This window comes from Doryrhamphus excisus, chromosome 2 (assembly GCF_030265055.1).
Source record: "Doryrhamphus excisus isolate RoL2022-K1 chromosome 2, RoL_Dexc_1.0, whole genome shotgun sequence".
Lineage (NCBI taxonomy): Eukaryota > Metazoa > Chordata > Actinopteri > Syngnathiformes > Syngnathidae > Doryrhamphus > Doryrhamphus excisus.
The window spans coordinates 12,503,426-12,531,000 of record NC_080467.1 but is presented as its reverse complement, the minus strand read 5'-3'; the positions used below and the strand labels follow the sequence as shown (position 1 = coordinate 12,531,000).

The window sequence follows — 27,575 nt, the reverse complement described above, 5'->3', positions numbered from 1 at the left end:
TTTGAAGGTCGAAAAAACAAAAGTCTCCACTGTTTTGACACATTTCTGTTCAGGGCCCCGAGGCGGCGTGTGATTTTTGTTGATAAATCATACTTAAAAACACATTTAGTGAGTCAATGGTCATTTAATTTGTTTTTGCTTGCTTTTATGACCTTTTGCAAAGCACTCTGCAGCAGTTGTAACCACGGCAGAACATTAGGAAGTAGTAGAAATTCAATTCAATTTGTTGCCATCATTATCACTTGACTGTAAATGCATTTTTTTTTACTGGTTTTTAAATGTAAAAAGAAGTTAAGCACTATAAATTAATATACACTATCAATGATCTTATATAACCGGGGCATTTATATTTATTATTTTTAACGTATCATGAGATATTTACGGGCGGCACGGCGGTCTAGTGGTTAGCACTCAGACCTCACAGCTGGGAAACCAGAGTTCAATCCCACTCTCGGCTATCTCTGTGTGGAGTTTGCATGTTCTCCCCGGGTTTTCTCCGGGTACTCCGGTTTCCTCCCACATTCCAAAAACATGCTAGGTAAATGAGCGACTCCAAATTGTCCATAGGTATGAATGTGAGTGTGAATGGTTGACCAGTCCAGGGTGTACCCCGCCTCTCGCCCGAAGACAGCTGGGATAGGCTCCAGCACCCCCGCGACCCTCATGAGGAAAAGCAGTAGAGAATGAATGAATGAGATATTTACAACAGGTAAGTCCTAAACGGCAGCCATGATTGTTTTGGGCGGGATGCATGATGCAATAGTACAGCCAGTGTTCGGCATATGCTGATCGGAGCACCCCTGGTTCTAAGGTTCCTGGTCTTTTTGTTCCCGCAGTAAATGGAGGCTGGTCTACATGGACAGAGTGGTCGGTGTGCAACAGCCGCTGTGGGCGGGGTTACCAGAAACGCACCCGTAGCTGCACCAACCCAGCGCCACTTAACGGTGGCTCCATATGTGAAGGCCAAGGCATCCAAAAGCTGCCGTGTAATCCTCTGTGTCCAGGTAAGTACCCCTAAATATATCGGATGTATAATCCGACATCGTCGCCCGTATGTCTTCCATCCACCATCATCGCCATCCACGCCATTCTCGGTAGCCTCATGTGGTGCTGTCTGTTGTGTGGTAGTGGATGGCCTGTGGACAGAGTGGAGTAAGTGGTCCACGTGTGGGACAGAGTGCACCCACTGGAGGAGGAGGGAATGCGGCGCTCCGGCACCCAAAAACGGTGGCAAGGACTGTGAGGGCATGGTGCTCCAGTCCAAGAACTGCACGGATGGGCTGTGCATGCAGAGTGAGTATCAAACTCATCTTTTTCACCCGGGAGCGTCAGAGTGTTCATTCGCTCGTCGTCATTCCTTGTCACTCATTCTGTTTCACTTCACTCACACACTTACTTACATATGTAACCTTTCTCGAGCTCTCACCTGTGATCATGATTCGATGCGGCGCTCCAGTCCTAACATTTTTCACCAATCTTCTTCCAGAAGTGCTAAACGGTACCGTAGTTGGCAATGGTCCCATAATACCTCTATTCAGTTCATACAAAAGCAACTAACCACTGGGATTTCTAATTAGTGCATTAACAGCTGTGGCTATAAGCATCTTCCCGATGTAGTTTTTGTATTAACTCCACAGCATCGCTACATCAAGCAGCTTTATGGACCTCTACATGCGCTTTAAAATGTGTCTACTCGGCTGTTGATGTAAAACTGATACATGTTGCACTTGCCGTACTTTTGTTTACAATGAATTCATAGGCGGGCTGCACGTCGTACAAGTGGTTAGCGTGCAGGCCTCACAGCTAGGAGACCGGAGTTCAATTCCACCATCAGCCATCTCCGTGTGGGGTTTGCATGCGTGGGTTTTCTCCGGGTACTCTGGTTTTTCCTCCCACATTCCAAAAACATGCTAGGTTAATTGGCCACTCCAAATTGTTCATAGGTATGAATGTGAGTGTGAATGGTTGTTTGTCTATATGTGCCCTGTGATTGGCTGGCCACCAGTCCAGGGTGTACCCCGCCTCTTGCCCGAAGACAGCTGGGATAGGCTCCAGCACCCCCCCACCCTCGTGAGGACAAGCGGTAGAAAATGAATGAATGAATTTATAGGCACTATTCTATTCATGTTACTGGAACAGTTAGCCCCTTACAGCTATTACAACATTGGTTCTGTTGCTTCTGTGTTGTTAAAATATACTTGGAAATAGATTACTATGAGGTCAAAAAGAGCGACGTTTTTCCTTTCCACTTTCTCAAGCACTCCAAAGGATTTTTGAAGTAAAAAAACAAACAAAAAAACTCTTATATAAAGAGTATTATACTAAATAATAACAGCCGCTCTCAATTATTGCCTGCTTCCATTGAACGACCCATACCTTTTGTACTTGAGATACACGTCATGGCTATAATTACAGCATTTACAGTAATGTATGTTTTAAGAAGGACGAATGGACTTGTCCCAAGATGAGTGCCTAGGAGTTATTTTTACCATAAGAAGTGATTATATTGCAAATGCACAGAAGGGCTTTTGCACAACAACCAGGCTGCAGTGATTGTTGCCCACTGTACGTACTAAAATATGCAGTGGCCGTCAAATTCCTGAACTGAACATTATCATCTTTGCATAGGCAGATTTTTGTGGCATTGTTCCTGTTTTGGATTTCCTTCCATTGTTGCTGTACCTAATGTTGTGGCCAGTGACTCTTTAATGAGCCCTGATCTTTACACCCTCCTCAGCTTGCCCGCACAGCATTAGTCCACAATGGATGGTTGGCAGTGTTGCAATGAGATAAAGCCATCATGATATAGATTTAGGATCATTTCTAGGATTGATTTTTTTTTTTTTTAAAGCTAAGAGGGTGAAGCCACTTATGTCAATGCTAATGACCACTTCCACTCACATTTAGGAGAAGGAGCCATTATCTGAAAGCTGGCATTAAGGCAAATATGATTGGGAATGGAAAGCATTGAACTCACCTCGGAACACTGATTCACTCCCTGCAGTACTGCATTCGGATACTAAATGTTTCTGTTGGAGTTGATCCTATTTTCTCTTCTTGGATCTTATTTAAAGATTGCATGGCCATCCAGTCTGAAATAGAAAGGCTTACACGGCAAGCGTCTCCGTCTTACCTACTTGTTTCTTACATTTTGACCGTCATGCACATGGGGGAGATCTATCTCAAAAGATCAGTAAGGCCGTCTCCATATCCGTCTCTCTCCGCTTCGTCCGTCTTAATGTTGCTTTTCTCAAGCCGCCACTCCTGACGGGATATTTCCTTGACATTGATTTGCAATGGCAAGGTTAAATGCTTCATTTCAAGGACATTTCAGGACAATTTTGTACATTTTGTTTATTTACCACCATCCATTATTAATAACATTGGACATATTGTCATTACTTGATACCTCAAGATATGCCTGACACTTGATTGCCTCCTCTGTTAAAACTTAATTGTCTGGATAAATTAATTTATCAAGCCATTTCTAAAGATTTGGGACTCTAGCAAACTGCAGTGAGAGCCATGATTCACAATTGACGAAAACATGGAACATGGAAGTAGTGATCCTTCCCAGGACCAACCGAAATTACCCCAAGAGCATCGCAACGGCTCATACAAGAGTTCACAGACCCCACAACAACATCCAAACAACTGCGGGCGTCACTTGCCTCAGTTAAGGTCAGTGTTCATGACTCCGTCATAAAGAAGACACTGGACAAAAATGGAGAGCAGATTTCCAAGACCAAAAAAACTGCTGAACAATTAAGGCTGGTCTCAGTTTTGCCGTTGCAACAGTCAAATACGGTGGTGGTAGTGTGATGGTGTGGGGCCAAAGTGTGACCTAGAGTGAGTGAATGAATGAGTTAAAGTATAAAAGTCTCCAGGATGGACTGACACAGGCTGCCAATGAAACAGCAGGCCTCTATGTCAAATATGGTGGTGGTAGTGTGATGGTCTGGGGCCAAAGTGTGACCCAAAGTGAGTGAATGAATGAGTTAAAGTATAAAAGTCTCCAGGATGGACTGAAACAGGCTGTCAATGAAACAGCAGGCCTCTATGTGGCCTGATTATGTGAACAAGTCATCCCGTCTATCACCTCATTGATTTTTCTGCTGGCCACTCGTCTGCCTGCCCGATAGAGACGGCATTGTTTGTGTAGTAGTTTATGGAGGGCGGCCCCCGCTGGAGTGAATATTATGTGTACCGGGTGCAGGACACCGCCTCTTCCATCTTGTCCCACTTTTCCAAAGAAATCTATAGCACCAATCGTAACACCGAACGCAACAACGCTGCTTGGACATGTCTCCAATTCCCGTCCTTTTTTGAAGTATCCTAACACATCACACTCACTTCCTACTCCACCCAGCCTGCGGTGACAGCGGCTTCTTCTTCTCTTTCTGTTTGCATCGCAAATTTAATCTCCTTCCCCCTCACCTGCCCGCTTCTGTACTAATGGCGGCACTCTTGTTGAGCCTCTAAGCCCGTTGATGGATGGTGTCACTCCCTCGGCGTTCCCGCTGCTTTTCCCTCATTCGTCTCTCTAGACGCGTACTCCGGAGCGGAGGGAGGGTCCAAATCAAGAACGATGACCTCCCCCGCGTCATTACTCCTACTCATGAGTTTGTTGCTGTCTCATTTGTTGCGTTTGTTTTTCTGTTGGCTTAAATTTGATTTCCATCATCCCTCTCTCCTGCAATGTTCCTTCACCCTTCCATTCCCTTCCCTTCCCCTCCCTACCCCGCTCATCCCTTTTCCTCTCTCCAAGGTTCCTTATATCAGAAGTCATCTGAGGCTAAAGGCAAGCTTGAGTTGGCAAACACATGTGAGTTATTTTATTTACTTTCATTCACTTTTCTTTCCATAATTTATCATTATGTCATTTTCAGTTCACCATTTGGTACCTGGTACTTATATCGCCCCAAGGGACAATACTGTTAACCACTGGATCCTTCCTTTTCTTAAAAACTGACCCAGGGCTCAACCTTAAATGTAATAAAGGCAGTTTTTTGTCGTTGATACCCGAAATAAAGCACTTCACAGCCCGTTTATGCTGAGTGCTGAATGGAAAGATCCCTTTAATGTGTGCATGTGGGCTCCCGTCTGCACCTTGTTGCTTCCCAGCAAACTTTAGGATGCTGTTACTTCATTCTGAGTCTGGTGTGGAAGTTAATTCTCATGTCTGTCATCTCACGCACGCATTGTAATCATAATCCCTTTCATTTCTAGTCCTTGTACTTTTGCAGCACCCCCCAACAATGGCTGCTGTTCAAAGGGATGTATTAATCTAAGTGATACATTTTAATGCGTACACTTAGTAGGTTGCCGCCTTTATCATCAAAGCGTGGGGTGGAAGATTGTTCCGTGGTGTTGGGGTGCACGTTAAATAACTGCAGGGAAGCTCGACAGACGAGGCGCGGGTAAAAATTACATTCTCCGACTTTCATCACTCGTCTGTCGGTTCCCCCGTCTGTGCTAGCGGAAGGATTAGAGGCCCAGCATGGAGGAGTAGGATGACGACGTCTGCAGTGTAAAAATATAATAACAAATCCCACCTTGCATCTCAGCGAATGATTTTGCTAATCACAGTGCAATTCGGTCTGCGGCAGTCATGCTGCATTTCATTTCGAGTGAGTGAGAGAGAGAGAGAGAGAGAGAGAGAGAGAGAAAGAGAGTGTGATGTACTTTGCTTTGCTTTTTGCTCCGCTTTTCTTCCCCTTTATTCTCCTTTTGTGCAAGGACACTCACACATGGAGTGTCAGACCCTGACAGGCCCATTAAGGCAAACTCTGCCCCTCTATACAGTACATGCTGCCATCTACTGGACAACCTGTATGCACCGTATCACCATGAGCACTGGAGTATTTGGTCTTGATCAGTTCATTGGCAAAACCCAAACTCCATCTTCAACAGGGCTGTTCCTCTTACTTGTTACAACTGTTAAGAATAACTACACCTTAAACAAAAGCACTAAGTTAATGCTAGTCAAGATCCTCTCTCAGTGGTACCTAGAGGTCTACACGGCTGTGCTTTTCCTTGGCCGCCCCGCCCCACAGCCGTGGCACGACAGCCACAGCCGTGGTGAGATTTGAGCGACCATCCGTCAGCCGGCCGAACAAGCGCAAAAATTAAAGTACCTCTTTTCAGCTCAAGATAGTATAAATTGTGTGAAAAAGATGATACGTATAAGGAAGGATTATGGACAATATAGGTGACCTTTCAAGAAACAAATGAGGCTATCAGTATTTTTTTAGATTAGTTTTCCATAGCCGTGGCCACGGCCGTGGCCATGTTCTTGAGATTTCTTCAACCCGGGGAGTCTGTGGGGCCAGCCGCTCCGTGTAGACCTCTAGTGGTACCCAACCACAAAAAGGTGTGTGTGTGTCTTATTCTGTTGTGCTGTTTTTGAGGTGAGCCAAAGATCATCTATATAACAAGAATGCTCTGCCATTTTTAATAATAATAATAATAAATTTATTTCTATAGCGCTTTTACTCAAAAGACACTGGATGGATGGATACTCAAAGACACTTGAAGTTGAAACAAAAACAAGTAAAGAGAGTAAAAGATACATTAAAATACAACATTCATTGGTTAATACACAGTTAAAACAAGAGTAAAAATGGGGCGGGGCACAGCAGTCAGGTATAAAAAGTTAGACATTAAAATGAGATTTAAAGAGGTGGGTTTTTAGTTGTTTTTTTGAAACCTGAAAGGTCAGGGCAAGCATGGAGTGAATGGGGCACAGAGTTCCAGAGGGTGGGGGCAGCGATGGAGAAGGCTCTGTCTCCCCAGGTTCGGAGCTTGGTCTTACAGGGGAGTGCCAGGAGGTTGGAGTCTGAGGAGCGAAGGGGACGCGGAGGATTGTGTGGATGGAGCAGGTCTGTGAGATATGGGGGGGTCATGAATGCGTTGGGGGACGGGAACGGGACAGGAAGCCATTGGAGGTTTTTTAAGGACCGGGGTTTGTTGAGGGTTTTGGAAGGTGTACCGTAGAGAATAGAGAATTTAGCATAGCAAATTTTGAAGGATATACTTTAAAAACCTGCGAGTCAAAGATCCTCTATATGACAGGACACAGGCTCCGGCGTGCCTTTTACCACTCCCCTGCCACAGAAGAATTCTACCCCGTTTTTCAACGGGCTGACAGTGAAGGACATTCCTCCAGCAAACACCAAAGAGACAAAGCCATCAGTGGGCGTCCATTAAAAGGTCGACTTCGTAATTAGGGCCTGTCTCGCTTTGCTGCCGCTACAACCACCGCCGCATCCTCACTCGCTTGGGCCTTCTAATCACTGAGGTTCCTCCAGCTGGATAGTGGACAGAAAAACCCCGCAGAGATAAAAGACAGTGTGAGGGACGCTGCCGTCGTCTCCGTCTTATCTGCAGTGTGTCACAACAAAGGCAGCCTTGGTTTGCTGCGATGCTGCATGCGTAATCGTGGAGATAAAAACGTCCATCAGAGGTTGTGATGTCGCTTCTAAGGGCAATGTGTCATTGGCGTGAATTGTCACCACTGAGTATATGTGATTTGTAGCGCCCCCTATGGCTTTGGAGAAAAGTTTTATCATCATTCCCCAAATGGCCAATTGGACAGTTTTGGACAATTATTTTTGTCTTTTTGCTTTGAGATGTGTGAGAGTGAATGGAAAGGGCTTTAATAACAGTGCCACCTTGTGGTGTACTTGTCAGAGAACTAATAAATACATATGAACATTATATTTGTACACATAATTTGCATTTGCAGCATAATGCATTTTTAACACAAAGGCTTGTTTGTGATAATAAATGTTGGATGGCAAAGATAAGTAAAAGCCTTTTAATATAATGTATCACTTCTGACAATTAAACCAGTTATCATTCACCACCTGCAAAATGGAAGAAAACTGCAGATTTATGGATATTAATATCCGGTCAGGATATTACTTTGCCTTAAAAAAAAAAAGGCATATTACAAATATACAACATAAGGTGGCCAGAAATCTTTCATAATTTGTTCCCAATCAGAAATCACTCCACACCATGTCTTACTTATTGTGTGGAAATATGGGCTAATAACTATAAAAGCAATCTTCACTTGCTAAATGTACTGCAAAAAAAGTCAGTAAAGATAATTCATAATGCCGCTTACAGAAAACATACTAACTCCTTATTTCTAAAATCACAAATACTTCAACTTGCTGATATAGTTCATTTTCAAACAGCTAAAATAATGCATAAGGCTAAAAACAACCAATTAGCTAAAAATGTCATCCAATACTTCTCTACAAGAGAGGAGAAATATGATCTCAGGGAAAAAGTACATTTGAAACACTTCTATGCTAGGACTACGTTAAAAAGCCATAGCATTTCAGTATGTGGAATCAAACTATGGAATGGATTGAGTAAGGAAATCAAACAATGCACAACGATGAGCCAATTCAAGAAACAATACAAGCAGTTGATGTTTGCTAAATACAAGGATGAAGAATCTTGAACCAGTCATGATGTGCTATATATATCACTATATTGACACTTACTATGGTACACATTATGTCATTGGGTCGTCATATCAAATTTCCCCACTGAGGGACGAATAAAGGCATATCTTAAGGCATATCTTAATCACCTCGGTATGAGGTGCATTATTAAAAAAATAATAAACAAAAAAAACTTTAAACTGTATTATGGAAAGCAGGAAGTGAACAAATGTAACAGTTACTGATTGTAAAAGTACCAGATGGAGGGGTAGGATTTAATAAGCTTTGCTTCTTCCTACTCCTTTTGGACATGTGGAACTGTGAACTGATTATGGGATGCACTCAATTGTAATCTGATGCATGTTCAAATGAAATAAAACCATTACAATTACAATAAAAAGCAACATATTAACATGAACTAAACAACCATTTCTCCTCACTCTGCTCTGTCCATCCTCCAGTGGCGCCCAGCACAGACGATGTGGCCCTCTACGTGGGCATCGTCATAGCCGTCATCATGTGCCTGGTCATCTCCGTGGTGGTGGCGCTCTTCGTCTACAGGAAGAACCATCGGGACTTTGACTCGGACATCCTGGACTCATCCGCCCTCAACGGTGGCTTCCAGCCCGTCAGCATCAAGACGGCACGCAAAGGTGTGGTCAGCCATCAATCAAAACTATTTTAGTATACTGTATGTAGTACCATAGCACACTACGCTACTTATACTGTATACTACGACATATACTGTATAATGTCGTTCCAAATGTGTGGATATTTACTTGATATTTTTTAACCCTTCCGCACCCCCTTTTAGTTATAACAGCTATGGTACATTGAGCAGGGTGACTCATCTGTTAATTTGCACACAAAAAAGCGAGGGAGAACATCCATCGTTGTACCTGGCGGCGAAGCCGAGCCTTAGCGACACCATCTGGCCCTCATGAATCCCAGCTGTGCCTTCAGCTCCTCAGACTGAGTGATGTTGTGTTGTGGCACAGTTGACTTCCCTAATGAGTAAAAAGCAGACAGGCGTTTTCATTTCCTCGAGGTCGTTTTTGATTCCGCCCCCTTCTCATCACAAACACGAAACAACTGATGTACTTTGTTGGACGGATGTATCCTTTCTGGTCTTTGTCCAGCCGATCTCCTCACGGCACCTCCAGACCTAACCTCAGCAGCCGCCATGTACAGAGGACCCGTCTACGCGCTCCACGACGTGGCGGACAAAATCCCCATGACCAACTCCCCCCTGCTCGACCCTCTCCCCAACCTGAAGATCAAGGTGTATAACTCCTCCGGCCTGGTGACGCCTCAGGACGACCTGGGAGGCGAGTTCTCCTCCAAACTGTCCCCCAAACTGCCCCACTCCCTTCTGGACAATGGTGACAGCACGATGGGACGTCGCACGCAGACCCAGACTTTGCTCCGCTCCAGGGACCCGTCCTGCACCGCTGTTGGCTCCTTCAGCTCGCAAGGGGGCCACCTCATTGTCCCCAACTCAGGTAATTTACTTTCTACCTGTCTACACAGCCACAGCTAGCCACCATGTCTTATTTCCATACATAGAACCATCTGCTCACCCACTATTTGACCACCCACTCATACATCCAAACGCTGATCACCCACAGCTGATGAAACCAACCAACCATCCACCCACTAATCTGATAATCAACCATTTACCGACCCACCCCAATGTCCAAACCGCCCACCATCCTATCGATCCAACCAATTCCACACTGGCGAGAACCCAGTCTTCGGTTTAGTTCCATAACCCCACTAGACTTGCATTTTAAGACCTAGCCTGGTGTTCTGATTATTTAACTGATTCCTCATGAGGCGTCTGTTACCAGAATAACCCCAAAGTCTATGTAAGCGATATTGGTGTCACATGACGTTGAGTGATAGCAAAGGTGTACACTGTGGAAGTGAAGGAGCAGAGGTGCACACCGACAGGCGGCTTTTCATACGCTCGGCTTTCCTCGCTTCAAACACGGACATGTCATCTTTTTTTTTTTCTTTTCTTTTTTAACGCTGACAGGCGCAGACAAACGAGCTGGAACATTAAAGGATACAGCATCTTCTCCGGTTTCTAGACTTCTCCCGTTTTCATTTTGATTCCTGCAAAATTGTTCTCAGCTGTGTTTTGGCAAAGCGGCCTCATCGTATTACACAGGCGGCATATGTGATCCGCCTGGGTAACCAAATATATTTAATAGGGGAGGGAGGGATCTATTTTACAACTCGCCTGTGATGACTCTCCGTGGCCTGAAAGATGAACTGTCTGTCACCCTTTGTCTAAAAAAAAAAAAACTCACTTAAGGACACAAAAAAACAAAAAAAAACAATGCATTCTCTGACTGTGTGAGTGTGTGTGTGTTTGCATGTGCACGAGGGACTCCTAAAAGAGCTTTTTGGACCAAGACATGAAATCAATCTGAGATGGAATAATGTAAATCATGCCCCCAGAAGCGATATGAGAATCCTATGACGAGGGGGAAAGATCATCGATTTTGAAATGAAGGTTGTAAAGTGCTCCCGTGTACACTCAACTCCACACATTTGTAATGATGCAGGAAAACGCTCACACAAAGCAAAGGTCTTACTTATATACGTGTAAAAAGGAATTAACCATTGTATAAACCAGGGGTCTCAAACTCTATTTAAATGGGGGGCCACTGGAGCTCGGGTCTGGGTGAGACTGGGCCTCATCAGGTTTTCCAAAAAAAAAAAAAAAAAACGCATTTATTAAAAACAAAAAAATGTAAAAAAAACTTCGCTTTGGTTCCAATTTTCTACAATAAAAGCTCTGATAAAACATTCCACTGTTCTCAAATATCTTACTTTTTTATTTTTCTACACAAAATAAGATGGAAAATAAACAAATCAAGAATAAAGAAAATAAATCAATCAGTAATAAATAAATAAATATAATAATAATAATAATAAAACGGCAAATAATAAAAACTTAAGAAACCACATATAGTTGGTGGGTAGACAAATTATTTTTTTCAGATTAAAATTAACAAAGCATTATTAGAACCCTGTAGACATGACAAAACACGACTATAGTCACATTTATACTCTTCTTATTTACAACATATTGCGCAACTGCAGGGTCTTGAGACGCATGCTAACTCGCGAACTAGAGAGCTAGCGACCTAAATGGTAGCCTTCAAGTTATTTCCTTAAACTTAAATAGCCAAAAACTTACCACTTCCACACGGTAGGGAGGATAACTATTAACAGTTATTTAACCTTTAACATGAACATTAATCAAACGTAATAATTTTTTCTGGGTACATGATACCATACAGCATCCATATCAAACTTGCGCGGGCTGTACTAACAAACTTTCATATCAAGGCAGGGGCCTCAAACTAGGGTCCTGCGGGCCACACTTGGCCCGCGGGCCGCGTGTTTGAGACCCCTGGTATAAACCATAAAACATTAACTTTACCAGGGATGCATTTTTGACATAACATTATTTTTTCACATTATTCAATAGTACAACTACCAAAACACTGATCCTGTTTCCTGGTCACATGACATGGCTGTACGACCACGTATTGATGGCAGAATTCATTCATTCATTCATTCATTTTCTACCGCTTTTTCCTCACGAGGGTCACAAAGGGTGCTGGAGCCTATCCCAGCTGTCTTGGGGCGAGAGGCGGGGTACACCCCGGACTGGTGGCCAGCCAATCACAGGGCACATATAGACAAACAACCATTCACACTCACATTCATACCTATGGACAATTTGGAGTCGCCAATTAACCTAGCATGTTTTTGGAATGTGGGAGGAAAAAGTGGAGTACCCGGAGAAAACCCACACATGCACGGGGAGAACATGCAAACTCCACACAGAGATGGCCGAGGAATTGAACCCTAGTCTCCAAGCTGTGAGGTCTGCACGCTAACCACTCGATCGCTGTGCCGCCCATGGCAGAATTCATAGGGCTCAATCGTTAGTGGCAATTTATTTATTCATTGGCCTGCAGGGCTACAAAATAGTCATGGCCACAAGTATGCTCATATGGAGAACGCAACAATCTGGCCATCCATCCGTCACAACCAAACAAGCCCCCACCATTCTGCACATGGACCCAACACCGATTCATACACCCAATGCTACTACAAAATTGTGCCCTCGTTTATCTTTTAGCTAATATGTTGGATTTATGTTTGTTTTCGTGCAGGTGTGAGTCTGCTGATCCCAGCAGGAGCCATCCCTCAGGGCCGCGTGTACGAAATGTACGTCACCGTCCAGAGGAAGGAGACGTTGAGGTAAGGAAAAGCGGACATCACTCAGAGAGGTCACACACTTAAACAAGACGTTTTGTTGTTGAACGTGTCCCGAACCTTATGCGCCCACCCCCAGGCCCTCAGTTGAAGATGGGCAGACCGTACTGAGCCCCGTGGTGAGCTGTGGCCCACCCGGCGCCCTGTTGACACGGCCCGTCATCATCACCATGCACCACTGCGCCGTGTCCGACGGCCAACAGGACTGGCTCATCCAGCTCAAGAGCCAGTCGCCACAGAACATGTGGGAGGTAAGATGACTACAAATAATTGTCAAAATATACCTTCTAACTATTACCACATTTATTACTGGAAAATCAATTACTGGGACGGAAGGGTGTCCTTGTCCTTACATGAACATCTAATTTCGATTTGTGATTTTGAGGCCATCTGCCTGCTGACTGTGTCATTAACATTGCTGCTGCTAAGCTGCGTTACCAAGGGCAGTGCTTTTACGTTACCGACACAATATTAACACAACCATGTTTACAGAGGACACAGTCACATCCCTACAATGTAAAAAATGTGCTTACTCCATATAATTATGTTGACATAAAAGAAATTAGGTTTTCTAATAAATATATCAGACTTTTCACATAGAAATAATTATATGACTATCTTAAAGATGTATTGTCAATGTTATACTGTATTAAAGAGAGAGTTTGGATTTTTTTCATATGAAGTTGTATGACATCCCCATCAGCAGTGTAGTAAATCACAGGTGACTTACTTGTAATTTTAAACGTAGTGAAATAAAATAAATGAAATAAATTACTTTGACTGCTTTGGCAGCCCTAAAAAACACCTCAAATAATCCATGTGTGATTATAAAAACAACAACACAACTGTTCTGCCCTGAATCTATTTCCTGGTTGCATCACATGACTGCAGCGTCAAGTGTTGCTAGGCAGAATTTGTGCCCCAAGGCCCGGTAAGGAAAGACTCCATAAACACTATTATTAACGAACAATATACTTGATACAATTTTATCTTTACTAATTAATGAAGGTTGGACATGAATATGTCTCAAAAGTTGCAGCTAGCAAAGCTGTCACTAGCATAGGTGTTAGCTTGCTGAGTAGCCACAGAGTGACTAGCTATTACTGCTATCAAAGGTAGAGTGTTTTATTGATTTTATATTTCACGTTTAATGTTAAAATTACTATACTTGGACTCGGACCTGATAGAATGATTTATTTGTGGCTTTAAGAAACACATTTAAAGGGAAAGGTGACTAAAATAGACATGAAACACAGACATTGGTTTAGCGTTAGTTCTTTGTTGGTCTCCTAAATGCCTGAGATTTATATTTACAGATTGAACAAAACTTGTTTTACAGCCATTCAGGCCAGTCCCATATTTAAAACACTTAAATTGACCGTATTGCTTGTGTCAGCTCGTATAACGTAGAGGAAGTCTTTGCACATTTGCCAATATGGCTGCCACTGTATGACTTATGGACAGGAAGAAAGTGCCAAGCGTTCCCTCCCTCCCCGTGTCTCTGTGACATAGATGAATTACTCCCACCAGGTCGGTCGGCCAATAACACTTGGTGAAAAGCCGCTATTCTTAAGGAAGTAATAACTATTGATTACATCTCTGGCTTGTCGGAAATGCAGATGGTAAAATCCCACATCTATTTTTTTTTCCCCTTTGCATTGATGGTTAGCTGTATGCGTCTTTTGCAAATATACATGAGCTACTACTTCAACGTGTACTATTACAGAGCACTGTCAGTATAATGCGGGGAACCTTGTAGTGACAAACAATGTGCAATGAATGCCTCTTCCTTTTCTTCCTAGCAGAAGTTGAATTAATGATCCAGAGCTGTTTAAGAGTCTAAAAATGATTGCTCACGATGAAATGGACCGTACTCGCAATCAAATCCTAGGAAATCTTCCTCTGTCTACACTAATAGTTTTGTTTAATGCCACACCGCTAAATGAACGTCTGAGGAAGAGAAAGAAAAGGTGGAAAAAGATGGCGTCTGTGACCAGTGTTTTAGACATTTGGTCCTTAAAAACAGCGACGACTACGTTTTTGTCAGGCAGATTCCTAAAATGTGAGTGCTACTGTCATAGAGGATCTTTGACTAGCATTTATGCAATAATAAATAGCACAGCACTCCTATCATATGGAAGATCTTTGACTAACTTTTGTCATTTTTTCTAACAAAAACAACATACACAGCACTCCTGTCATATGGAAGATCTTTGACTATTTTTTGTCATTTTTTCTTACAAAAAACAACACACATACATACAATAGGGTGGGTCTCTGACAAACATTTTTAGGCATAAGGACTCCTGTCATATATAGGATCTTTAACTAGCATTTTTGTCCACCAGAGTGATCCTCTTATCTAGAGGATCTTTGACTTGCTTGTATGCAATAAGTCCTTAAAAAGAGCACAGCACTCCTGTTATATGGAAGATCTTTGACTAACTTTTGTCATTTTTTCTTACAAAAAACAACACACATACATACAGTAGGGTGGATCTCTGGCAAACATTTTTAGGCATAAGGACTCCTGTCATATATATAGGATCTTTAACTAGCATTTTTTGTCCAGCAGACAAAATATAGAGGATCTTTGACTAGCATTTATGCAATAAGTCCTTGAGAGCACAGCACTCCTGTCATATGGAAAGATCCTGGACTAACTTTTGTCATTTTTTCTTACAAAAAACTACATACACAGCACTCCTGTCATATGGAAGATCTTTGACTAACTTTTGTCATTTTTTTCTTACAAAAAACAACACATACATACAATAGGGTGGATCTCTGACAAACAGTTTTAGGCATAAGGACTCCTGTCATATATAGGATCTTTAACTAGCATTTTTGTCCACCAGAGTGATCTCTTATCTAGAGGATCTTTGACTAGCATCTATGCAAAACCAAAAACGGCTCTCCTGACATAGAGTATGGTGGATGTATGACAAACATTTTATGCATTAGGTCCTTAAAAATGGTAACGTACTCCTGTCATATAGAGGATTTTTAGCATTTTTAATTTTTTTGGAAAAAAAAAACAGCACTCCTGATATGATGGATCTTTGACTTGAATATTTTTAGTCATAAGGTTTTTAAAACAGCAAAGCTAATCTGTCATATATAACATCTTCCACTAGCGTTGCTGCAGTAGATTCCCATCAACAGCAGAGAATACAGAGGATCTTTGACCAAGTATTTTTTACTCAAATCAAGCTATACGTAACCTAGTCTTAAAAAAGGTGTCCCTGTGCTGCCTGTCCCTGTTAGGACGTGGTGGTGGTGGGCGAGGAGAACTTCACCACGCCGTGCTACATCCAGATGGACGATGAGGCCTGCCACATCCTGACGGAGACGCTGGGCACCTATTGCCTGGTGGGACAGTCGCTCAGCGCCGCCACCACCAAGCGCCTCAAACTGGCCGTCTTTGGGCCACTCACCTGTCCCGCCATGGAATATCACATCAGGGTCTACTGCCTGGACGACACGCAGGACGCACTCAAGGTACGAGACATTTAATGACCGGAAAACACACAATTCCTGTCCTAAATGAGACATACGTCAGTCCTAACAGTGCATACATCAGTACTACAGGAAGTTGCTATAGAATGATAGACGTGATTCTACGTGTGTACAGGAGGTCCTCCAGATGGAGAAGCAAATGGGCGGCAAGCTGTTGGACGAACCAAAGACTCTCAACTTCAGCGACAGCACCCACAACCTGAGACTGTCCATCCACGACATTCCTCACACTCTGTGGAAGAGCAAACTGCTGGCCAAGTACCAGGTAAAAAAAATGTTCTCACTCCGCTGTGTGTGTCTTCCACTCTCTGAAGATAACCCAGTTACTTCCTCGTTGTAGGAGCTCTGCTTTCAGCAAGTGTGGGACGGCTCGCAGAGGAACCTCCACTGCTGCTTCACGTTGGAACGCTTCTCCAGCACCACTGTGGACCTGGCCTGTAAGATCTGTGTGCGCCAAGTGGAGGGAGAAGGACAGATCTTTCAGCTGGACACCACGCTCTCAGAGGTACGACAGTACTTTCCTCCAACGAGGGCCGAGGGACATTTATTAGCGTGTATTATGTACCTTCAGTAACAAATTATTGCTATATTTCAGATTACAGTCTTTGTCTTTTAGAGAGGACTCCTTTAAATGTAATATTATAATAGGGCGGCACGGTGGGCGAGTGGTTAGCGCGCAGACCTCACAGCTAGGAGACCAGGGTTCAATTCCACCCTCTGCCATCTCTGTGTGGAGTTTGCATGTTCTCCTTGTGCATGCATGGGTTTTCTCCGGGTACTCCGGTTTCCTCCCACATTCCAAAAACATGCTAGGTTAATTGGCGACTCCAAATTGTCCATAGGTATGAATGTGAGTGTGAATGGTTGTTTGTCTATATGTGCCCTGTGATTGGCTGGCCACCAGTCCAGGGTGTACCCCGCCTCTCGCCCGAAGACAGCTGGGATAGGCTCCAGCACCCCCCCAAACCCTCGTGAGGAAAAAGCGGTAGAAAATGAATGAATATATCTTTATTAATACACAAAAGAATTATAAAAATCAATACAATCATAACTGTGTTGCATTAAAATATATATTTTTAACTTCATGACTTGACCAAATAATTGGTATTTATTTGAATTATTTGATGTTGTCTTTTCCTGCAGTTTGCAGGAACATTATAAAATATATTGATAAATATTCTAGTTAGACTACAATACGATCATTTGATTAGATTTCTTTTAATTGCTACTCAACATCATCTAATTGATCTTTCCTTCATCTTGCTGTGTTCCTCAAGACAAAGGATGTGGAGGTACTCTGCCATGAAGAGTCATTGCTATAGTTGCCGCACTAAGGCTCCACTTGGCACCAGAATAGAGTTTGAACGATGGAGGAATGTTGTGTTATTCGATCAGAGTGGGACATTTTTTGTTGTTTTTAGCAACTAAACGAACCTTCCTTTGCAGGACTCCCAGAGCATCGACACGTCTCTGCTGGACCCGGCCAGTAACATCACCACGCTGGTGGGACCCAATGCGTTCCGCATCCCCGTCTCCATCCGCCAAAAGCTGTGCGGCAGCCTGGACGCGCCGCAGACCCGAGGCAACGACTGGAGAATGCTGGCGCACAAACTCAACCTTGATAGGTGCCCAACAAAACACACTCTCAAACTCGTCTGAAGTCTTGTGAAGCTTATTTCATTCATACATATATATACATACATAAATACATATTGTGCATACACGCATACAGTATTAGTACATACACCACTTCTGTCCCTTTTATGTGGCTTTGATGGTCTGTGTCCATGCTGAAGGTCTCTGCACAGCAGGGGGTTCTTATCACCAGCAGCAGCTGCACATGATCAGACCCTGACTGTGTTGTGGAAAAGAAAGAGGGGGGCCAGAGAGCCACCTCCATTACACAAATAAGGACGGACCCATAAAAAGCCCGAAGAATATGTCTTGTGGCCACAAGGCCTGGGATAACAAATGAATGAATGAATAAATGAAACGTATTCATTCATTTTCTACCACTTATCCTCACAAGGGTCACAGAGGTGTTGGAGCCTATCCCAGCTGTCTTCGGGCGAGAGGGGGGGTACACCCTGGACTGGTCACCAATCATCCAATCACAGGGCACATATACACAAACAACCATTCCCACTCACATTCATACCTATGGACAATTTGGAGTCGCCAATTAACCTAGCATGTTTTTGGAATGTGTGAGGAAACCGGAGTACCCGGAGAAAACCCACGCATGCACGGGGAGAACATGCAAACTCCACACAGAGATGGCCGAGGGTGGAATTGAACCCTGGTCTCCTAGCTGTGAGGACGGCGCGCTAACCACTCGACCTAAATGAAATGTATTGAAGTGGATAATTGTGCCGTCAAACAGGTTCACTGTGCATTTGTTCCATAGAACAACGGCATGAATGGAGTGAGCATACACAGAAGAGTGTAGCATAGTAGAAATGAAATGAGGAGATTGCAATATATTGTCATTTTACTTACGAGAGAGCTCCCTCTGCAGGATCCCAAACTGCAGCCTCTTTCCCCTGTAGATAGTGCCATCAAGCCACTTTCTATTGAAGTTACCATAAAAAAAAATTAGCATTCTGATGATCTACTGTAGGGCGGCACACGCAGACCTCACAGCTAGGAGACCAAGATTCAATTCCACCCTCGGCCATCTCTGTGTGGAGTTTGCATGTTCTCCCTGTGCATGCATGGGTTTTCTCCGGGTACTCCGGTTTCCTCCCACATTCCAAAAACATGCTAGGTTAATTGGCCACTCCAAATTGTCCATAGGTATGAATGTGAGTGTGAATGGTTGTTTGTCTATATGTGCCCTGTGATTGGCTGGCCACCAGTCCAGGGTGTACCCCGCCTCTCGCCCCAAGACAGCTGGGATAGGCTCCCGCGACCCTCGTGAGGAAAAAGCGGTAGAAAATGAATGAATGATCTACTGTATTCTACTTTTTTTAGCTACAAACTCTCACATTTGACACGTCTTCCAATCCAGGTATCTCAACTATTTTGCCACCAAATCCAGCCCCACAGGGGTCATCCTGGACCTGTGGGAGGCCCAGCATTTCCCCGACGGCAACCTGAGCCGCCTGGCCCAAGTCCTGGAGGAGATGGGCCGCCATGACAGCCTCCTGCCTGCTGCTGGCGAGCACTGACGTCGTCTTCTAGCGGGATGACGAGGATGGTGACTTGGTGAGAAAAAGAAACTGGTATTTTTTTTTTTTTTTTTGGGCACTGGTTGCCGTGGAAACAGCTGTCCTGTGTGGACACCAGAAAGTGAGACAGAGGAAGCATCTTCAGTCAGTCTCCATAGCAACCACCACCATCGATGGACTGATAATGTGTGATTCTATTTAATAATGAATAATAATTACAATTAATCCCATTTATGTTTTTATCTTTTGGAAATATGTTTCAATGTCCTTTTTCTTCATTTTGACCATCTCTCCTTTTCTGTAGGATTCTTTTTGAATGAAAATTCCGGATGCTGTGTTATTATCTTTGTGATAAAAAGCGGTCGATCATTGGATGTGATCTGTCACATCAAATCTATTTTTCTAGGACCAAATTGAATACGAGAGTTGCTTTTTTGCCAAATAATTGACGTACGTACGTACGTGTATTGAGAAGGCCCCAAACACAGTTGTTCATTTCTCCAGTCAACTAAGGGAAGTTTAGTGTTTAGTTTGTAAATGCAACATGTTTTGTTTTTTGGAAAGCCGTCTATGCAAACTTTGCATTAGTTATTTTATGATTTTATTGAAGGTCCTTATAGGGATGGCCTTTGTTGTGCTGTGGCTTCATGACGACATGTATGTATGTATGTATGTATGTATGCATTTGTTTGTACCAGGACGATCCTCTCGTACGCTTGAATCTCATCCGGCAATTGTATAAAGTGTAAGAAAATGATTTTTAAGACTAATAATAAATTATATTTATATGCAACACTGACACAAGGAATATGGGGATTTTATTGGAGTGGAGTTTTTGAATTGCTGGTGGATACATCACTGAAGATCATGGCAGCCTCCGGTATGCAGGTATGTAGACGTCGCCATGCAAAACCCATCCATCCATCCGTTTTCTATGTCGATTATCTTCACCAGGATCGTGGCTATGCTGGAGCCTATCCCAGCTGTCTTTGGGCAAGAGGCCGGCACACCCTGGAATGGTCGCCAGCCAATCACGGCGCACATATAGACAAACAAGGTAGGCCAAATATAAATATATAACACATGTATGTTTATTATGGAACTGTTATCTGTTACATTTTTTGCTCTAAAGTATATTTTTTTAAATTTTGCAATTTGATTTTTGTACATGTGTATCTATTTGATGCAAAATATTAGTGTGTTCATCTTGTGTTCATTCACTGGGTATGAATGCAATTGACGGGTGATACCCAGCTTAGCGCCTTAGTGCAATTGAGACTCTGTTCCACTAGGGAGCGCCAGAGAGATTAATATCCGAATAGACCCACATTTTGTATAAATAGACTGAAAACTCCAGTGTTGTTTGATGAGCTTTAGCATGTTTTATTTTGTCATTCAGTTGTGTTGAAGTCAGTAAGAAAATGCTCCTAATGAGGTCACAAATGTAAAATAAAACACGTCCAGTACAAAAGACTGGATATCATCATAATAATCATAATAATAATACTGCTGTATGGCTTTACAAGTCCTCCTCTCCTTTCAGTCCCCGAGTCCACCAGGCCAGCAGTGTGGACCCCCCCCCCCCCCAGCTTTCACAGAAAGCACAGTGTTGGCTTTGAACGTCGCTGTACAGCAAGTCCAACTTTTACGCAACGTGTTTTCATGTGTCGCTGTGAGACGGTTTGATGTCTTGGGACTCCAACATCTTGGCCAGGGTCTTCTTCACCCTCAAGGCCGTGAGACGAGAGGCAGGATTGTGAGCCCAGCATTCTGACATGAGTTTTCCCAGCTGTCGTAAACACTGAAACGCACCACAAAAATACTTATTACATACACAATACATTATATATAGAACATTATATATGTGTATATATGTATGTATATACACATGTATGTGTATATATGTATGCAGGTATATATTATATATAAATATATGTATATACATGTGTATGTATATACATGTGCATGTATATGTATATATGTGTATGTATATGTATGTATGCATGTATGTACGCGTATGTATGTACAGTTATGTATGTATGTATGTATGTGTATATATGTATGTACGTGTGTGTACATGTATGTATGCGTATGCATGTATGTGTGTATATTTGTATGTACGTGTATGTATATGTACATGTATGTATGCATGTATGCACGCATATGTATGTACAGTTATGTATGTATGTATGTATGTGTGTATATGTATGTACGTGTGTGTATATGTATGTACGCGTGTGTACATGTATGTACGCGTATGCATGTATGTACGCGTATGCATGTATGTGTGTACATGTATGTACATGTATGTATGTACATGTATGTACATGTATGTATGCATGTATGCACGCATATGTATGTACAGTTATGTATGTATGTATGTGTGTACATGTATGTACGCGTATGCATGTATGTACGCGTATGCATGTATGTGTGTACATGTATGTACATGTATGTACATGTATGTATGTATGTACATGTACGTACGTGTACATGTACGTACGTACGTGTACATGTACGTACGTGTACGTGTACGTGTACATGTACGTACATGTACGTACATGTACGTGTACATGTACGTACGTACGTACGTGTACATGTACGTACGTACGTGTACATGTACGTACATGTACGTGTACATGTACGTACGTACGTGTACATGTACGTACATGTACGTGTACATGTACGTACGTACGTGTACATGTACGTACATGTACGTGTACATGTACGTACATGTACGTGTACATGTACGTACATGTACGTGTACATGTACGTACATGTACGTGTACATGTACGTACATGTACGTACGTGTACATGTACGTACATGTACGTACGTGTACATGTACGTACATGTACGTACGTGTACGTACGTGTACGTACGTGTACGTGTACATGTACGTGTACATGTACGTACGTGTACGTGTACATGTACGTGTACGTGTACATGTACGTGTACATGTACGTACGTGTACGTACATGTACGTACGTACGTACATGTACACGTACGTACGTACATGTACGTGTACGTGTACGTACGTGTACGTGTACGTACGTGTACGTACGTGTACGTGTACGTACGTGTACGTACGTGTACGTGTACGTACGTGTACGTACGTGTACGTGTACGTACATGTATGCATGAATGGGCGTGCGCGCACTCATGAATGGGCGTGCGCGCACTCATGAATGGGCGTGCATGTGCATGTATGTATGTATGTGCGTGCATATGCATGTACACGTACACGTATGTGCGTGTATGTACATATGTATATTTTAGTAGGAATAATACCTCATCACTGCCCCAGCGGTTAGCAAAAGCAGGTCTTTGTTTTTTGATGTACACCACTTTCCACATGTCATCATAGGAAGGGTCAGTCGGCACCAAGTCATAGTAAGGTAGCTGGTACTCCTCCACTATGCCTTTAAAAACACACACGTGTTAAGTACTCTAAAGTACTTCAAAGGTGTTACTTGAACATATGAACATACCTCCACTTATACAACGCCGCACCATCTCCCACATAATGAGTCCAAAGCTGTACATGTCCGCCCTGATGAAGGATTGAAAGTTCGTCCTGTTTAAGCTCTCGTCCAGCACCTCGGGGGGCATGTAGCGCTTGGTGCCCACACGCAGGTTGGGGGGTAAATCCACCTCTTTGGTGTCACTAAGGGACATGTACTTTTAGTCAATAAAAATCCTATACACAAATAAGAGGTCAAAGTGCACAATGGAAAGTCACCTGTTAAACTTGACAGCCAGTCCGAGGTCCGCTATGCAGCAGGACCCGTTCTTCTTGACCAAGACATTTTTGCTCTTCAGGTCTCTGTGTGCGATGGCGGGTTTGCCCTGCGTGCCGTAGATCTCGGTGTGCAGGTGGCACAGGCCCGAGATGGACGAGTAGGCCAGCTTGAGCAGATCATTGACATCCAGCGTGTTGGACTTGAGGTAGTCGTACAGCGAGCCGTTCTCGTGGTAGTCCGTGATCAGGTACAGCTGAGTCCACGAGCCCGTACCTTTAATGTCGGCCGCGATGAAGCCTGAAATGGACATTGCACGTCAAACCGTGTGCCTGCTGAGAAAGTCGTTAGCTCGACTTTACCCAGGATGTTGTCATGTCGCATGAGGAAGGTCTGGTAGATTTCGGTCTCTCTGAACCAGCTCTCCTCCTCCGTGGTGAAGAAGACTTTGACGGCTACTCTCTCTCCGCGCCACTTCCCCATCCACACCTCCCCGTAGCGCCCCTTGCCGATCTGCTTCACCATCTGGATCTGCTTGGCGATGGTACGCTGGACCTAGCGACAAAAACAGAACGTTACTGTACAGAAAAAGCAACAAATATTCTGTTTACAGGATGGAGAGGGTGTAGTTGTTGGTTCCTACCAGCAGAGGGAGCCCTGATCCTGATCCAGATCCCATGCTGTGTGAATGCTCGATGAGGTCCTTCAGCGACTCCCCAGGTGGGATGTAGGTGTCCTCCTGCTCCAGGTTGATGCTGTAGCGTGGCTCCGTCTCCTGCCTCTTGTATCTATCAGCAAGAAAGCAGTCACACGCGTGGGGATTAGCGTGGGGATATACGTATATATGTGTATATGTATGTATGTATATATACATATATACATACATGTACACATATATACATATACAAATACATACGTATACATACATACATATATACATACACATACATATATACATGTACAAATACATACATATATACATACATGCATGCATGTATATACATACATGCATGCATGTATATACATACATGCATGCATGCATATACATACATGCATGCATATACATACATACATGCATGTATATATATACATACATGCATGTATATACATACATGTATATATATACATACATGCATGTATATACATACATGCATGTATATACATACATGTATATATATACATACATGCATGTATATACATACATGTATATATATACATACATGCATGTATATACATACATGTATATACATACATACATGCATATACATACATACATGCATGTATATACATACATACATGCATGTATATATATACATACATATACATATATATATATATATATATACATATACATATACATACATATACATATATATATATATATATATATATATATATATATATATATATATATATATATATATATATATATATATATATATATATATATATATATATATATATATACATATATATACATATATATACATATATACACATATATATACATATATACATGTATATATATATGTATATATATACATATATACATACATGTATATACATACATGCATGTATATACATGCATGTATATACATGCATGTATATACATGCATGCATGTATATACATGCATGTATATACATACATGCATGTATATACATACATACATAATTACATACATACATGCATGTATATACATGCATACATGCATACATACATACATGCATACATACATACATACATGCATACATACATGCATACATACATACATACATGCATACATACATGCATGTACATACATTCATACATACATGCATGTACATACATTCATACATACATGCATGTACATACATTCATACATACATGCATGTACATACATTCATACATACATGCATGTACATACATTCATGCATACATGTATGTACATACATTTATACATACATACATACATACATACATACATACATACATACATACATACATACATACACGTACATACATACATACATACATACATACATACATACATACACGTATACACACGTATATACATACATACACGTATACACACGTATATACATACACACATACATGTACATACATACATACACACATACATGTACGTACATACATACACACATACATGTACGTACATACATACACACATACATGTACGTACATACATACACACATACATGTACGTACATACATACACACATACATGTACGTACATACATACACACATACATGTACGTACATACATACACACATACATGTACATACATACACACATACATGTATATACATACATACACACATACATGTATATACATACATACATACATACATGTATATACATACATACATACATACATGTATATACATACATACATACATACGTATATACATACATACATACATACGTATATACATACATACATACATGTATATACATACATACATACATACATGTATATACATACATACATACATACATACATGTATATACATACATACATACGTACGTACATGTATGTACGTACATGTATGTACGTACATGTATGTACGTACGTACATGTATATACATGTATGTATGTATGTATATATATACATGTATGTATGTATGTATATATATACATGTATGTATGTATGTATATATATACACATGTATGTATGTATGTATATACATGTATGTATGTATGTATGTATGTATGTATGTATGTATGTATATACATGTATGTATGTATGCATGTATGTATGTATATACGTATGTATGTATATACGTATGTATGTGTATGTATGTATGTGTATGTATGCATGTGTGTGTGTATGTATGTATGTGTATACACTACCGCTCAAAAGTTTGGGATCACTGGCAAATGTCTTTGTTTTCCAAAGAAAAACACTTTTTCATGGATTTCACAATTTTTTTTTCCATTTCCCAAACAATGAAAATGAATGAGATGATTTTCAAAGAAGGATGTACATTTTTGCATAGAGGCCTACTATCAACAACTGTCAGTCCTCTGCATCAATCTCCTGGTATGGCTGCTAATCCAAGTTCATCATTTTATAAGGCTAATAGATGATTAGAAAAGCACAAACTGGGTCTATCAAGGACAGAAAAATGATGCAGACAAATATCTGAGAGTGTGTAGTTTAAGACAAAGACGCCTCACAGGTCGTCACCTGGCAGCTGCACTAAATAGTAGCCGTCAAACACCAGTGTCAGTATCAACAGTGAAGCGACGACTTCAGGATGCTGGACTTCATAGCAGGACTGCCAAGAAAAAGCCCCAAAAATGTCCAAGTGATCCCAAACTTTTGAGCGGTAGTGTATATATACGTACATGTATATACATGTATGTATGTGTATACATGTATGTACGTACATACATGTTCGTACATACATGTTCGTACATACATGTTCGTACGTACATGTACGTACGTACATACATGTACGTACATACATGTACGTACCGATTCAAGGAAAAAACACTAATATCGGCCCGATATATCAGCCGGCCGATGTATCGGTCGATCCTTGACAATGCCTGCATGAATGTGTGTTACCTGAGGCAGCAGATGATGAGGATGACGCAGAGGATGAAGCTGCACACGGTGATGGAGATGAGCAGAGCCAAGTACTGACCGCTGCTGTTCACGTAATCTAAAAACATAAACACGTCGTCATTACTTCTGTTCCTAATTGTCCTCTGCCTTCATCCTTTCCTCGGGAATGATCCCATCAGACTTGGAATCGATCGCATCCCTTCCCTTCCTGACTCCCAAAGATCACATGTCACACTGTCCTGCTGCTGTCGCTCACACTAATTACACACAGACTGTACATACACACTATGCATCATTAGAGTCCTGTAGACCTGAACTAACACCCCTATAGTCACATGTACACTTGTGCTACCTAACATAGTAGATGTGAGAGATAAATAAAATAAATGAAATAACGGTGAGCTGCAGTGTCACGTGTCGTCAATAAACATCACTTATCCAGACACTTTTGTTGTGTCCTTGGGCAAGACACAAGTCACATTTTACCACGGCGGCTGTGACTACGGATGTAACTAACCTCCACCAGTGTGTGACTGAGGAGTGAATGAATAATGGATTCATTTCACTATGAAGCACTTAAGGTACTTAAGCACTATATAAAATAGTCTGTATTATTATATAGACAAGGGGAGTCCAAACTGTGCACTGAGGGCCACGTCTTGACAAATTATAGGATGCAAGGGCCATTTTGATTTGTAGATATGCTCAGATGTTCTACTGTATATATTTAGCGTATTGTTAGTATGAACTTTAGTATGAACAATTTTTTTTTTTAATAATAAAAGCACCATAGTCCTCAAATGGCTCCTGGG

General features: G+C 42.0%; 2 protein-coding genes across 4 annotated transcripts in view; one reads left to right on the top strand and one right to left on the bottom strand.

The window, feature by feature from the left end:
* Positions 1-20,515, top strand: part of unc5cb (unc-5 netrin receptor Cb) — a 132,954-nt gene extending 112,439 nt beyond the window's left edge. The window contains exons 5-16 of one of the 3 annotated variants that reach the window (XM_058065001.1): positions 837-1,004; positions 1,129-1,293; positions 4,769-4,825; positions 8,921-9,112; positions 9,599-9,961; positions 12,659-12,746; positions 12,841-13,012; positions 16,029-16,262; positions 16,396-16,545; positions 16,621-16,785; positions 17,727-17,905; positions 19,291-20,515. In XM_058065001.1, the coding sequence (XP_057920984.1) occupies positions 837-1,004; positions 1,129-1,293; positions 4,769-4,825; positions 8,921-9,112; positions 9,599-9,961; positions 12,659-12,746; positions 12,841-13,012; positions 16,029-16,262; positions 16,396-16,545; positions 16,621-16,785; positions 17,727-17,905; positions 19,291-19,450 (2,093 nt within the window). In that variant the 3' untranslated portion in view covers positions 19,451-20,515. The remainder of the gene's footprint in view (positions 1-836; positions 1,005-1,128; positions 1,294-4,768; positions 4,826-8,920; positions 9,113-9,598; positions 9,962-12,658; positions 12,747-12,840; positions 13,013-16,028; positions 16,263-16,395; positions 16,546-16,620; positions 16,786-17,726; positions 17,906-19,290) is intronic. The other 2 variants (XM_058064998.1, XM_058065000.1) reach the window with 2 other exon arrangements.
* Positions 20,493-27,575, bottom strand: part of bmpr1bb (bone morphogenetic protein receptor, type IBb) — a 40,925-nt gene continuing 33,842 nt past the window's right edge. Inside the window, exons 7-13 of the mRNA XM_058065002.1 lie at positions 26,764-26,860; positions 23,833-23,977; positions 23,552-23,744; positions 23,192-23,489; positions 22,941-23,116; positions 22,741-22,871; positions 20,493-21,251 (exon numbers count right to left, since the gene is read on the bottom strand). Of these exons, the coding sequence (XP_057920985.1) occupies positions 21,111-21,251; positions 22,741-22,871; positions 22,941-23,116; positions 23,192-23,489; positions 23,552-23,744; positions 23,833-23,977; positions 26,764-26,860 (1,181 nt within the window). The 3' untranslated portion in view covers positions 20,493-21,110. The remainder of the gene's footprint in view (positions 21,252-22,740; positions 22,872-22,940; positions 23,117-23,191; positions 23,490-23,551; positions 23,745-23,832; positions 23,978-26,763; positions 26,861-27,575) is intronic.